Source organism: Lycorma delicatula, chromosome 13 (assembly GCF_047948215.1).
Source record: "Lycorma delicatula isolate Av1 chromosome 13, ASM4794821v1, whole genome shotgun sequence".
Classification (NCBI taxonomy): domain Eukaryota; kingdom Metazoa; phylum Arthropoda; class Insecta; order Hemiptera; family Fulgoridae; genus Lycorma; species Lycorma delicatula.
In genome coordinates this window covers 38979330-38994923 of record NC_134467.1, presented here as the reverse complement: position 1 = coordinate 38994923, position 15594 = coordinate 38979330, and the positions used below count along the sequence as shown (strand labels likewise).

General features: G+C 31.2%; 1 protein-coding gene across 6 annotated transcripts in view; it reads left to right on the top strand.

Moving 5' to 3' along the window:
• The window catches only part of mrj (DnaJ heat shock protein family (Hsp40) member B6 mrj), a 290448-nt gene that overhangs the window by 234017 nt on the left and 40837 nt on the right, over nt 1–15594 (top strand). For 5 of the 6 annotated variants that reach the window (XM_075381835.1, XM_075381836.1, XM_075381832.1 and 2 more), the window contains exons 2-3: nt 7168–7245; nt 11607–11716. In XM_075381835.1, the coding sequence (XP_075237950.1) occupies nt 7181–7245; nt 11607–11716 (175 nt within the window). In that variant the 5' untranslated portion in view covers nt 7168–7180. Of the gene's footprint in view, nt 1–3577; nt 3692–7167; nt 7246–11606; nt 11717–15594 lie in introns of those variants that run through there. The other variant, XM_075381834.1, reaches the window with a different exon arrangement.

The window sequence follows — 15594 nt, the reverse complement described above, 5'->3', positions numbered from 1 at the left end:
TTAAAATATAATTTATTTTAGTTATATATATATATATATTTATTTTTTAGTTGTTATATATACACCCTAATTTTATAAAGTTCCTTTCTTTCTGAAACCGGTAACAGTAAATATATGCGAAGTCTGTTCAAAAAATAACGGAACTTTTTTAATTACCCGCCAATGCGGAGATATTTAGTCACGTGTAATTGGCAAGACTGTGTTCCGCATAACCTTCTCTGTAACCAAATTTTCTTGGATTGTTGATATCTCGTTTAGTTTTCCTGTTATTATTATTATTATTTGAGTGCAACGTCTTTTAATTAAGTGTTTTCGGAAGCAAAGGATATAACGTAAAATTTTGCGTAAAACTTTCACAGAAATGTTTGGACTTTTGAAACAAGCTTACGGAGATGATGTTCTGGATCGTCACGAATGGTTTTCACGATTTACAGGTGGTCGTCAGTCAATCGAAAATGACCCTCGACCAGAAAGGTCTTCGACTTCAACTGATGACTGCCGCGTTCAGAAAATCAACGATTTTAGTGCATGCAAATCGCCGATTGACTGTCAAGAAAACTTGCAGAAGAGGTTAGCATCTTAATAGAACTATGCATTGATATTATGATCGAAAAATTGAACATCCATCGAGTCGCAGCAAAGTTTCTCGGTTGATGGACGAACAGCAGAAAGAACATCGTGTGGAAGTTTGTCTCGGCATCTTCTTGAACCAACCGATGACGATGAAACATTCATGTAAAGGAATGTTTAAGGCTAAGATAAAAGTTTAATCATCATAGAAGTTCGTCAAAGGATCTCCACTCCCCGAGACATGTCAGTCTTGATTCGATGTCAAAGTGATGTTCTCTGTTAGGTAGATTTCATAAGAAAGCTACCTATTGTAATGGGTACCATAATTCGACTTCCGAAAAATTACGACATATCTTCGCGTTTCACATCCCCCAGACCCCAAAACCACCGTCAGTTCAAAAGTTTATATATATATATATATTTTACTTTCTTGTAGACACAATAACTGCCGTAATTTTGCACCAATCACTTTTAAATTGTTCCTCAAAAATCACGGTCGAGTTCTTTTATGGCCAAAATCGAACCATGGTGGGGGTTGGTCTTTTTCGAAAAGAACGAAATATGGTTATAACTTTTTTATTACCTCAAATATCGAATTCGTTAAAAAGTTCGTACTACTTTTGTTTAAGGGCGTAAAGTTTTTTTGGTGTTAAACTGTTGGCCTAGGGCAGGGGTCGGCAACTTGCGACTCGCGAGCCACATGCGGCTCTTTGGATGTGAAGCTGCGGCTCTTTAGTTCCATTCGCAAAAAAAAAAATTAAAAATCGTTCTGAATCGATTAACGAGGATTAGACACCGATTCTATCGCTTTGCCTCTTCTACTCGCTTTTCACCGCACCCCTCACCCGTGACACGCGTCGTCGCCGTCGTCGGATGTTTCTATGTACGTTTTAATTCGCTTTCGACGCAATACAATTTGGCGTCTTCACCAGTGCTTTGGCTGTGACGTACAGTTTGTTATTTCAAGTAAAAGAGTTAGAAGCGAATTATCTTCTCAAAGTTATTATGTATGTACATATATATAATAATAATAATGAAAAAACCGAAGTAAAGATAGGTAACATAATAAGTATTATATTTTTAAAATACATATTATACAAGAAGTACTACTGTTGGATATTACCGCGAAAGTGTTTTTGTATTAAAATATATATTTATTAAATTACCTATTTTATTATTTATCTATTTTATAGCTTTTATTATTTAAAAACTAGAGTTAAAATAATAATTATAAGTGTAAGTACCTATAAATTGTCATTTAATAAACCTATTTTCGAAAACCTTTTGTGGCTCTTTAAAAAAACTTTGAAATTTTGTAAATTGTAATTTTTTACTCGTAAGGTTGCCGACCCCTGGCGTAGGGGTTTTAAAAAACTCCCTACCCGATTTTGTTAACTTTTTTGGACCTGTTGCTCACCAGGTTTTTATAAATGTATAATATTTTTTTTTCTTATTCAAGTTACTTATTTTATACCCACGTATTACAGAGGTATACGCTCGAACAATAACACACACACGCACGCACAAAATCACAATAACATGGGTTGAGTCATTCTATCTAAAAGCCCAAGGGGGTTGAAATAGAAAAGACAAAAAAGAATCATACCTCCTTTAATAGGCACAATATCGAATCACTTTAAAATGGACGTTAGTCCTCTACGTATTACCTAAAACCTTTGAAATAATTTTTGATATGACACCAACCCTTACGGCAAGGGATGACCAAAATGTTGTTATCGTGTTTTCACATGCAACCATTGTCGTATTGAGTAAATTTGAAGTTTTTTTAAGATGGAAATTTTTTTGTATCCCCTATTTAGGACTGGTGAAATCTACCTCCGCCTTACGACGTGCCGAAAGGGGTTTTTTTTCAATTTTAATAAAATTATGCATTTTGAATTCTTGCCTCAAGGTGAAACAGTTAACCGTGCGTGCGTACTATCATGCCGTTTTATACAACGGTTGTCAAAAAATCCGTAAAAAGAGACCATAGTTTTTGGCGAGACAACTTATGGTTCCTTCAACCGCCCGCCCCCCACATTCAGCTTTGTCAATTTTCACCTGTGTCAAAAATCAGATTACTGTTCTCTTTCAGCCTCCCGATTCCGTCAGACTTGGGCTCCTTGCGATTTTTTCTTATCTCCGAAATTAAAATCGGTGATAAAAGGACGCCGTTTTGAGATTATTGATGACGTTAAAGCAAATTCGTCACGGACCTGAAAGACCATTTCAAATTATGGTATCTAGGACTGCTTCGCGATGTGGAAACACCGGTGGAAAAGTATGTAAATAGTGAGGGGAGTATTTTGAAGGAGACAAGGATAAATAATCTTAAAACGAATTTAAAAAAGTTCGCTAATTTTCTGAACAGACCTCTTCTTTTTTTTTTTTTCATTATTTCGTGAATTATTTTTTAATAAAGTGGTCACTGAAGCTTGTAATGTAATCTAACATTAGTAAACTATAAAAATAATTTGTAATTTGTATTATTATTATTATAAGTACATAATTTTTCTCTTATATTAGCAGGATCTTGTTAACTTATGGACTTGCTGTTGCCCACAAAGTCCCACGTTTTGTATTCTTTATGTACTGTATTTTATAAATGTATAATTTTTTTTTTTTATTCAAGTTACTTATTTTATTGCCCACGTATTACAGAGGTATACGTTCGAACAAAAAACACACACACACTCAGTAACGTGGGTTGAGTCATTCTATGTCTAAAACCTCAATGTGCACATCTAGGTTCTTTTTTTTTCTCTTGTTGTAATTATTATTGTGTAGTGTAGTGTGTGTGTGGGTTAATAACACATATGCACACAGTAACTATACAATCGCAGCGTGACTGAGGACAAGGTATTGTCGGATAGAATTCGGTCCAGTTAGTTTTCTCTTGCTGCTTATACGTTATAGTTCGTTTGCCTTTTTCCTTGAGTGAGTGTATAATATACAATTGAGTGTCCTTTTGTTGTATTACTTATTTCGCTGTATAACGGAATTTTATTTATTTTTTTTTTATATTTATATATATAAATTTATAATTTAAAAATTTTTTTTTTATTTGTGTTGTGTAATTATTGATTTTTCACGTACTGTACATACTACTATTTGTAATGAAGTGAGTTTTTATTTTTATTTATTTATTTATTATTTTTAAGTATTTGTTTATTTTATTAATATATTACTCGTAAAAAAAGGTTTTTTATTGTTTATATTTAACGGGTATATAACTCCCCCTTGTTATTTTGAGTTTATATAAATATATATTTTTTTTTTATTAATATTTTGTAATTAAAAGTATCGGCAAAAGCGAAGAAACTATAAATGTGTTTTAGCGGAGAAAATAGGATAATCATTTTTTACATCCTTGTTATATTAAGTATTGTGACAGCGAAAAATTTCGGTTTTTAAATTTCAACGGAAATATCCATTTTGACCATCCCTGAATCCATTTTGACTAGTTTTGAAGTGATGTCTATACGATGGACCGATCAAAAGTGTCCAAAAAAAGCTTAAAATCCAAACATTTTGGATTTTAGAATTTTTTTAATTGCAGTAGTAAGCCCTTATTGAGAGCTTTTCAATGATATATCTAAGTGGTAATTATTTTCATTGGTTCCAGAGTTATAGCCAAACGAAATTTTAATTAATGAAATATTTGGATCTTACAAGGGGAAGGCACATCGGTTCAAATCAGACTTCATATACATATATATATTTTTTTTTTTTTTTTTTGTTTAAATATATTTTATTTTTAATAATTATTAAGTTGTAATTGTAAAAAGGTTTTTACAATAAATAATTATTCAATAATAAAAATATTAAAAAATATCAGAAATTATTAATGAAATAAAATTTTATGAACATTTAAAAAAAAAATGTTTATGTATAATTTAATAGGTGTACAAGGAAGAAAGTGTTGTGGTGTCATGTCCACATAAGATTTTTTTTAATACATTTTATGGTTTATAAAAAAAAAGGGTTGGTGGTTTACAACTTTTTATTAATCAGAAAAGTGTGATTTTTTTTTTTTGTGAATCCACAATTGTACATAAATCCAAAAATGTATGTGTATTTTTCTCTTTGTTAAATTATTTGTAGTTTCAGTTGCAAGTTGTGCAATCTGATGTTTGTTGAAAGACCTTAAACCATTGCATTACAGTAATGGTTAATGATTTTCATTATAATTTTTATGCATACTAATTTTGCTGCTATATGTGATTTTTCCAAAGTATGTAATTAATCAGTTTTGGTTAATTTTTTTTTTTAATTTCAGTAACAAACTTTAAAAAATTTGGACTTAAATATTTATGTTAAAATGGTGCAGATGTTTAGTGTTGAGCTAATCTTCTGCTGCAGAAAGTTGATAATTTCTAATCCTGGCCAAATTGTATTTTTACACTAACAACATTTGATATTTTCCTCGAATCATAAATCCATATTGCTTACTGGTCTTGCGGGTCGCAGTCTTTATATATTAACAAGCGATATTGATTACATGAACAAGGATGAGAGTACAGCTGTGTGTGGTTTCTGTATCAGGCTTCATCTATTACATTTTTGTTTTATATCATTGTTGTATTTGATTGAAGAAATGACGTTCTTATTTAGTTTAGAAATTTGTATTTATTTATACAGTAGTATCTCATTGTAACCAGATTAATGTGTGTCGATCGTTTTAAGTATTTTAATTTAAGTAGTAATTGTAATATAAATTTAAAATTATTCTATTATTATAATAGAATATAAAATAAATATACACTAATTATTTTGATAAAATGTTACAGTATCACACCAAAGTTAAAATTTCTGATAAACTTTGTTTTTATTTTGTAAGATTTGTTGTAAAAGCGGGGTTTCTTTTTGTGTGTTGTTTTTTTTGTGTATTGTTTTTTTTTTTGTGTATTAGTTAAAGGAAAAGTGTTTTATTTTAATTCTTCATAGTCAATAGATTTATTTTTATTATTTCACATTCATATTTTGATAAATTCAATATTTTGGCAAATAAAAAAATTATTTAAGAATTCATCCAGCCTTAAAGTAGACTGTTCAGCTGCAATACTTTCAGAATGAACTCTTGTATTTTCTTTTATTCTTCAACAAAAATCACAAAGTTATTTAAAATATGAGTTATTTTTAAAAATAAGCCATGAAAAATCTAAAATCACCGGTCAATTAATTAAATGATAAAACTTTTATTCAGTAATATTTTTAATATAAAATGTATAGCAGGCTTATAATGAGAGGAGAGTGTAAGAAGTATTGGAGAAGACCAGTCTAGTTTTCAGGAAATGTTTATGGACAACGGAACCAATTTTAATGCTCAGATTAGTAGTAGAAAGAAGATTAAAGAAAAACAAACCGACATACATGGCGTTTATATACTTAGCAAAGGCATTTGATAACGTAAACCAGAAAAAATGTTCAGCATTTTAAAAATTTTAGGGTTTAAGTATAGAGATAGAACAGTCAGTAACATTTACTGGAACGAAACTGCAACAATAATGTTTGAAGAACATAAGAAAGAAGCCGTAGCAAAAAAGGGAGTCTGTCAAGGATGTTCACTTTCCTCATGTTGGGTAAGACATAGTCTTGATTGGTATGAATGTAGCAATGATTTAACTTTAAACTCGTTCATTTTCTGAGGCATTCACAGTCACGAACGATGCTGTCAAATCTGGACTAGGTACAGGGTTCACGCTTCCGTGTTAGATTGGATAAGAAGATTGAGGCCTATGTGAAGGCGAAATTTGATATGTATTTTACTGATGAAAATGTCTGCCGAGGCATTTTCATTGGTGGCATCCTGACCGATGACTGTGAGATGTAATAAGTTAGAGGGTCTAAAGATGACCTCCAGTAAAGCCACTCAGGGCTCGGAATGGAGGGGGTGGTGTGGTGGACCGGTAACGTTACCGGTTGTCTTCCCCCTACGGGGTTGGAATGTTCTCTACCCTTGTTACTTTTTAATCGTTACATAGAACTAGCAGTTAATGATGTTAAAGAACAATTTAGATCCGGAAGTAACAGTACAAGATGTAAAATGCTACAATTTTCTGATGATACAGTACTTCTAGCAGAGAGTAAAAATGTTAGAAGAAACAATGAATGGCGTAGAAGTCCTATGTAAGATCTACTGCATGAGAATAAACAAGAACAAAACAAAAATAATGAAATGTTAGTAGAAGTAATGTAGATCACTTAAAATAAAAATAGGAAGAGAAAGTATTATGGAAGTAGAAGAATTATCAAACAATGATAATTATTTTGTGATAATTTTTTTTTAACAAACAAAAATGTTAACCTTTGTGACTTCTTTGCTGTTTTATTATGATAGTCGTTTAGAACTGTGATAAAAAACTTTGTATAAACAAGAGAGCTATTGCTATATTATTGAAGAGTAAACAAGAATTTTGATTCATAAGCGTTGCCAACTTATGAAGTAATAATTTCCCTTATATGATTACTATCCCATGAAACCTTTTTGAAACTCTGTCGTATATGTGTATAGTATATTTCTATAGATTTTGTATACAGTATAGATTTATAATTTTTATAATAATATTAATCTATTTCTTTTATTTTATTTTACAGAACCAGTTCAGCAATGGTAGATTATTACAAAATATTAGAAGTTAACAAACACGCTAGCACATCAGATATTAAAAAAGCGTAAGTATTATTATTTTTTTATATAGTGATAATAATTTTATCTTATTTTTGTAAAAGAATGAAAAATAATTGATGTAATGCGACTTTTATTGTTATATAATATCGGTTTAAATGATGTAGTTATATTTTATGATAATTTGTACAAGTATTTTCCCCTTGTTTTATCATAAAATGTTTTATGTATATCGCATTTATATTATATTATACAGTTATTAATGTTTTACGGGTTTGTAATGTTATGTTTTCAACGTCTTTATATATATATAATATATATATATATATATATATATAAAAATTATCATCGTACAATTTCATTGTATTTTAGAATTGTAATTATGTAAACATAATAAAATTATCTTAAGATAAATATATTATAATTTATAATATATAAACTCAATATTATTGATTCTTGAAATGTTGATATGCCTTAAACAACAACTGGTATCAAGCCAGCTGGGATTTTATGATCAGAAATGTTAGTACACCATATTTAAATCATCCGTAATCCTGGGCAAGATTGTAAACTAATTCTGCATCTAACATTCCTTTTCTCTTTTTTCTTTATCCTTTTTTATTTCTTCCTTTACCGGTGATTTCCATCTGCAGTGCTGTATTGGTGTTAGCTGTTAGGCAGCTATTTCTTTTTTGGACATACGTCTCTACATTTGGAAAGTTCGATGTATCTTGTGTATCATTATATTTGAACATGTGTGTCTGAGGAGTGTGTTTTAACTGTCTATTACAAGTTACATAGTTAATAAAGCCAAATGGGATTTATTATAAAATATATTACTGTTTGTAATGAATCCAATATTTCAATTTTTTTAAATTTTGAACCGTTTGAATTCATAATTTAAGATTGTTAAATACTCCTTATTTTTTGTCGTCATACAATATTTTTTGATACACTAATCACAGTTTTATAAAATAAATCTGCTACGTCTTTGGAAAATAAGGGTTAATGGTGAAGAAAAAATTTGTTAAAAAACAGTTTGTAATGAAGATTAATTATAAACGTCTTTTCTTTTTTTTTTCATTTTGGCCAGTATAGAATATTTTTCTCAGCGGTCCTGTCCTTCCTTTTGTATCAAGACATTTTAAACATCACTGGTCTTTCTCTTGAATTCTTCTATTACTATTTTTTGTTTTGGAACTTCTTTATTGAAGATACTCTGTAATAATGTAGCTGGTGATCTACTGCTGTAGTTGGTTAGTTTATAGGTGGTGCCACTGAAATGCTATATTGAAATAAGAAAATGAATTATAAATATAATCTAACCAAACGTAACCTGCGCTTGCTTTGCTCGCTAACCTTGACTAGTGAGTGTAGGTTAAGTTTGGTTAGATTATATTTATAAACCCACTGGGTTGGTCTAGTGGTGAATGCGTCCTCACAAATCAGCTGATTTGGAAGTCGAGAGTTCTAACGTTCAAATCCTAGTAAAGGCAGTTACTTTTATACGGATTTGAATGCTAGATTGTGAATACCGGTGTTCTTTGGTGATTGGGTTTCAATTAACCACACATCTCAGAAAAGGTTGACCTTCTTTTTCTTTCTTTTTCCCGTTTAGCGTCCGGTAACTACCGCTCAGATAATACTTCAGAGGATGAATGAGGATGATATGTATGAGTGTGAATGAAGTGTAGTCTTGTACATTCTCAGTTCGACCATACCTGAGATGTGTGGTTAATTGAAACCCAACCACCAAAGAACACCGGTATCCACGATCTAGTATTCAAGTCCATGTAAAAATAGCTGGCTTTACTAGGACTTGAACGCTGGAACTCTCGACTTCCAAATCAGCTGATTTGGGAAGACGCGTTCACCACTAGACCAACCCGGTGGGTCAGAAAAGGTTGACCTTGAACTGTACAAGACTACACTCATACATATCATCCTCATTCATCCTCTGAAGTAATACCTGACATTCCTGGAGGCTAAACAGGAAAAAAAGGATTATATTTATAATTTTATTTATTTGTCTTTTTATTTCAATATAGTGTTTCAGTGGCACCATCTAAGAATTATCTACAGCGATAGATCACCTACTACATTAATACCAAATACTCCTTTCTGAGATACGTTTTTATATTTTCTTATAAGTCCAGAATTTCTGTCCTGTTTTGATGAAGTATTTTTTAATTTTATCACAATATATGATTAGTTTTTCTTTCTTTATAAAGAGACGTATTTCTTGAGAATTTTATTATCACTTGCCCTTAAAACGGGACCTATGAAAGCCTTTCTCCTCATGTCATCATTTCTGATAAACTACTTTGTAGGGACAGAATTTATATTTTATTACGTGTTCCCATCTTTTATAGGAATATATTTTTTTCCGTAAAAATCTCGTTTATTTATTTTGGAATTTTTTTAAAGACCTTTTGATCATTCTCAAAATTCTGTCGTGTACAATGCCTTTTGGATGAATAATTTTATTCAAATGCTTTATTTTTCCATTTATAGAGATAGTTTAATTTTATTTTTTTTAATTTTAACTCTAAGGTAGCAAAGAACTGTCCTTGGAGTTTTTGTATCTTTACATTTAGAGATCGATTCAGTCAAAAGTTGATAATTTATATTTACTGTTTTGTGTATATATATTTTGTTATTAATTCAAAGTTTGTGTAGAATTTACTTTTTTCGTATGAACTTTCTAAGTGAATGGTTTTTTTTATATCTGGCTTTGTTGTTCCTCTAAGAGTCTTATTTCGATTACTATCCTCCTTGGTGGTGCTGCCAATAAATCTTTTTTGAATATATCGTATGACTACTTCATTTTTAGATAATTTTCAAAATTGTAAGTTTTTTATAAGTAGATTCAGTAATACTGCAGAATTGTTTCATTTTTGATTTAGACAGTAAAAAATTTTTTACCCATAAAAAAAAAATGAAAGTATATATATAATAACCGAATGAATTTTGTGTATTAAAAGAGTGTGTTTCTGTTAATAAAATAAAATTACAAGTGTACTATATTTTGGATGTGGGTATGAAATTTTTATTCATCGTTGATCAAATGATGGTACTAGAATATCATTAAATATTTGCTTAAAAAATAAATGATAATTTTACCAAAATGTATTTTGCATTATCAAGATGATATAATATTCAATTTTATTTCTTTGCAGTTTAAATGTTTAAGCTTTATGCCAGTGTCGAAAGTGCTAAACGATATTGTTGCCAGTGGTTTGTACTTAATTTTCAAGTTGATTTAATAAAATTCAAAAATTTATTAAGTTATTTAGTTTATTTACGTTTCTAATTTCTTTGTATTCCTTTTGTTCTAATTTTCCTTCAAATTCTGAAATAATTGACCATACATTCTCCACATATTTTGATTTCTCTTTGGTTAAAAGGATTTTGTTCAAAACCTGTATGTGGTTATTTATGTGTTATTTTACACCAAACTTAAAATAGTTGAAACCAATCTTTTACCCCAGATTTCTCAAAAACTACTAAATGTATAGTACTGGTGGACCTATTTTGTTAAAATTTGAATGTCTTTTAGGTATGGTATGATGTTTTGAAAAAAGATCACAGAATTTAAAAAATTGCAGTTAAATACTTTACACACTTTAAATTAGTAATACACACATGATAAACAAAAGCGGCTACTTATTTATGTTGTTAAACGGCTGTAAAATATTGTAAATGAATGAATCGTAAAAATTACATATGCATGTGCGCTAAATCGATTGAAACTTAGGAATAACTATACGTTAAAACTTCAGCCCTTTTCAAAATTGATCAATTCAATGTTGAAAAAAAATCTTAGCTAAAAATTAAATTTTTCTTGAAAATGTAAATGCAAAAATGTCAAAATTGTAAAAAATTAACTTTTACACGTATAACTCGATAACGCCAAATCGTTGAGCGTCGTCAAAATTGGAACTCGAATCCGCATTTGATAAAACAAACTAAAATCACATGAAATTTAACTTTTAAAGCGTGCGAACAAATGAATCCAATGTTGTCAAAATGGAAAAAAGTAACTTTAACGCCGATAACTCGCAACCGTTATGTCAGAGTTCCAAAAAAAATTAGCCTATGTTCACCGCAGAGCTTCAAAGTGTAGGTGTGGAAAATTTTAGACAAATCTGTCCTGTAGATCTCGAGTTAAGTTGGAACAGACAGACAAACAAACATTGATTTTTATATGTATAGATAATATTGGTAAACCAATTATAATTTCATTTAAACAATAATTGAACCAAGCGCTTTTGATATTTCTCACAATTGTTATATCTTGGATCACAAGGTTAATTCAGGCCATATTAATAGTTTAACTTGCATATAGTTAATTACCGATTCTTTGAGATTGTTGTAAATACATTAAAAAAAAAATATTTTGTTCCAGTTATCGAAAATTAGCGCTAAAATGGCATCCAGACAAAAATCCAAACAATCCTGATGAAGCAAATAGAAAATTTAAAGAGATCTCTGAAGCTTATGAAGTACTGTCTGACGGTAAGTTTTCTCAATATAATTTTCATTCAATTTTCGTGTAAAAAGAAATATTTTCAACAGCAGAATAAAAAAATATCTGTATATGAAATTGAAACTTTTTGTTTGGGAGAATGTTATCATTACTCTTGAGGTTATTGAGTTGTAGTGATCCAGATTTTGTCTGAAGTATGTATGTTGTTGGTTGAGTTTGCTTAATATTTTATGAAGTTGTTGTTATTATAGGCTGAAGAATCTTGATTGAGAAAGGATAAGGGTCCAGTGAGACTGAAAAATAATTGCCTGAATATAGTGCAAGTGATTTTCTATATTAGAACTATTAGACCAAGAGAAACACTGACCTCTTAATAGTAATAATAATTAAACAAACATGAGCCATTAACCATTACCTTTATTTAATCCTTTATACAGTATCTTTCATAAGTTTAAGGACAAGTTAAAAATAACTGAAAAATCAGTATTTCATGACAAAATCTTTATTTTATACAAGTAAAAATTAAAAATAAAAATAACAGAGACAATGCTACATCATTTTTTAAATGTTTAGTATTTTGTATGACCTCCATACGATTTTAGGCATGCTGCTACTCTATTAGGCATTGATTCAATCAATTCCAGATATTTTTCTTTCGTCACCTGTTGCCACAGACTTGCGATTTGAAGTCATAACAGCCTTATTTTTAGGGTTTCTTTTAGCAAGTTGCAATACCATCTGATTCCATAAATTCTCTATCGGATTTAGGTCAGGACTACGAGCAGGCCAGTCCAAAAGTTCCACATCATTTGTATCAAACCGTGCCTTGGTAACTCGTGATTTATGACAAGGTGCGTTGTCTTGCTAGAAGATGAAATTCTCACCCGACAGGTTATGCACACTAGGAAGCGTGAATTCTTCCGTTGTTTTTATGTACTGTATGCTGTTCATTGTCCCATCCATTATTCTAAGGTGTCTAGCGCCCTCTGAAGTTATGCAACCCCACACCAAGACAGCATCTCCACCTTGTACAGCAGGTATGATGCAGGCTGGTAGAAACTTTTCAGTTTTTGTTCGCCTGATTTTTTTGTTTGAGTACAACTGGAATCTGCTTTCATCAGAAAAGACAACCCTTCGCCAAGCTTCTTTCAACCAGTTCTTCGTTTGCTTGCAAAACTGACTATGTTTTGACTTGTGGACAGCACTTAAAAGAGGCTTTGCTAATGCGAAATGTGATTCCATTCCAGATTCTTTTAAATGTCTAGAAGAGTGGCAGTACTAACCTGAATTCCATGATTTTGTGCTACTTCTGTCACTATATCAGGCAAATTATCAGACCGATTAAGTTTTGATACCTTTATAATTGCTCTGTCTTGCCTCATTGATGCTTTTTGTGGTCGACCAGATCGTGGAAGATCAACGACAGTTTCTTGATATGATATTTTTTAACAACTTGCTGTACACATGCTTTTGATATTTTTAATCGTTCAGCAATGTCTCTGTATGTTTTATTTGCTTTCCAGAGACCGATTACTTGCCACTTTACTTTTACACTAACACTTTTCTTACCTGTTGTTAATAAAAAAACTTTTCACCAACCTAACCTTAAAAAAAAGAAATGCTAATACATCACCATTTTGGTGGGAAACAACTGATAATAGTGCCAACTTGACATTTTTAATTACTATTGGTATGCCTGACATTTTAGTTGGTGTACCTGACACTTTAAAGTGATTTGTATATTTTTGAACATTACTCTCTTACAAACAAAAATTTCATAAAAATTTTAAAATCACTTAACCCCTTTTAACTCAAAAAATAAATATGTTAGAATTTTTCTTATTAATCTATTGAAAAAGTCTAAAACACAGCTTTAAAATGATATCACAGTGCTGCAGCAATGTACAGCAGCATGGTGGCTCAACCAACAGCCACTGTTATTGTATGTGCAGTGTGGGTGACCGGCTGTACCTGTCTCTGGTTACTTGACTAAAAACATAAAAGAAAATAATTAAAAAAAAAAAAAAAATGGGACGAAGTACAGTCATCTTCTAAGTGGTTTTTGTCAGGTAGTGCCAAGAACTGGGCAAAATACATTTTATGGATATGAAATACAGGTAATCAGGTGTAACTAATATTAAGATGGAGGCCGGCTGTTTTGAAACCCACATTCTTAGATCGCTCAAAGTTTCGTGTCCAGTTCTGACCAAATCGTTAATCTGAAAAGATTACAATACACTGATGTTTTTTATAAGTTGAACAGGCTGTAGTTGTTATTTATTGTTATTATTCTCACTAGCATGATTTTAATGAACACTGAGTCCAAGGGGCAGAACCCTCTGTCTAGACTGGAAGGGTGAGTGAAGAGAGCTGTTAAGAGCTAAATATACTGTGACCGCGACAGGAAACTCAAGTAACCCCATATAGCACAGGCAAAGCTGCAACGGCGATGCTTAGGCATCACTGTTGCAACCCACCGGGTTGGTCTAGTGGTGAACACGTCATTCCAAATCAGTTGATTTGGAAGTCGAGAGTTCAGCGTTTAAAGCCAGCTATTTTTACACTGACTTGAATACTAGATCGTGGATACTGGTGTTCTTTGGTGGTTAGGTTTCAATTAACCACATATCTCAGGTATGGTAGAACTGAGAATGTACAAGACTACACTTCATTCACACTCATACATATCATCCTCATTCATCCTCTGAAGAATTATCTAAACGGTAGTTACCGGAGGCTAAACATGAAAAAGAAAGAAAGGCATCATTGTTGCAGCTTTGCCTGTGTGTGTATATATATATATATATATATATATATATATATATAGTTTTAAAATTTTGAATTATCAAATTAAAAAATGTTCTGTATCTGTTCTATCATCCATTTTCTTCACATATATATCATTAAAGCAAAGTAAAATTTAGTTGCCTTAACACCTTAATAATATCTTTATTTTCATTATTCCCACGTTCATCATTTTCATCAAAATCAGATTAATTATTTATAATATATTTCTGTAAATTTTATTTTCAAATGATTTTGAAAATGATCCATAGTACAGAGCAGACATTAATAACACAAACTATGATGCTTGGCTGATAAATTTTGCACACTAGCATACTACACGGAGATAAAAGGTACTATCAAGGTGGGTGTGTCAACACATGATAGCTAAATTCCCCCTCTACAAACCTGCAATAATGCGTTGAAATCTATTTACCGATTTGTTTTCAGTATCAGTTAAAATGGAGTACACACAGTTAAAACAGTGTGCAGTGATTGAATTTTTAAGTAGAAAATGTTAATCCTACAAAATTTTTCATCATTTAAAAGTGGTTTACGGTAGTAAAACTGTTGACAGGAGTACTCTGAATAGGAAGGTGTTGAAATTTCGCAAATGTGAAGCTGGTAAAGCGACAATTGAGGACGCGCTTTTCAGCGGATTCAGTTTCTGTGACTGATGATAAATATCGAAAGGAGGTGAACGATTTGCTTCAAAGTGACCGGTGAATCGCCCAAAAATGCATTGATGTTATTCTGTTAGGCATATCTAAAGAAGTAGGCCATATTATCAAGCAATTGAGTTACCGTAAAATCTCTGCATGATGGATACTGCGCAAACTCTGATGGCACTTCTGAAGTTTGAGTCTATTCCGCATCTGCCACCGCCATACCTGCCAGATTTGGCTCCATGTGACTTTCACTTCTTCCCTCATTTCAAGAGAGATCTCAAAGGTAATCATTACACCACCAACGATGAGGTGAGAAGCTGTGGCCACTTGGATGTAAGAAAGACCACCAGAATTTTTCAGTGACGGAATGCAAAAACTTGTTGCTCTTATATTGAGAAATAAATACTGCATTTTGAAGCTGAGGTATTGTACTTTTATTCATTTTTTATGCCATT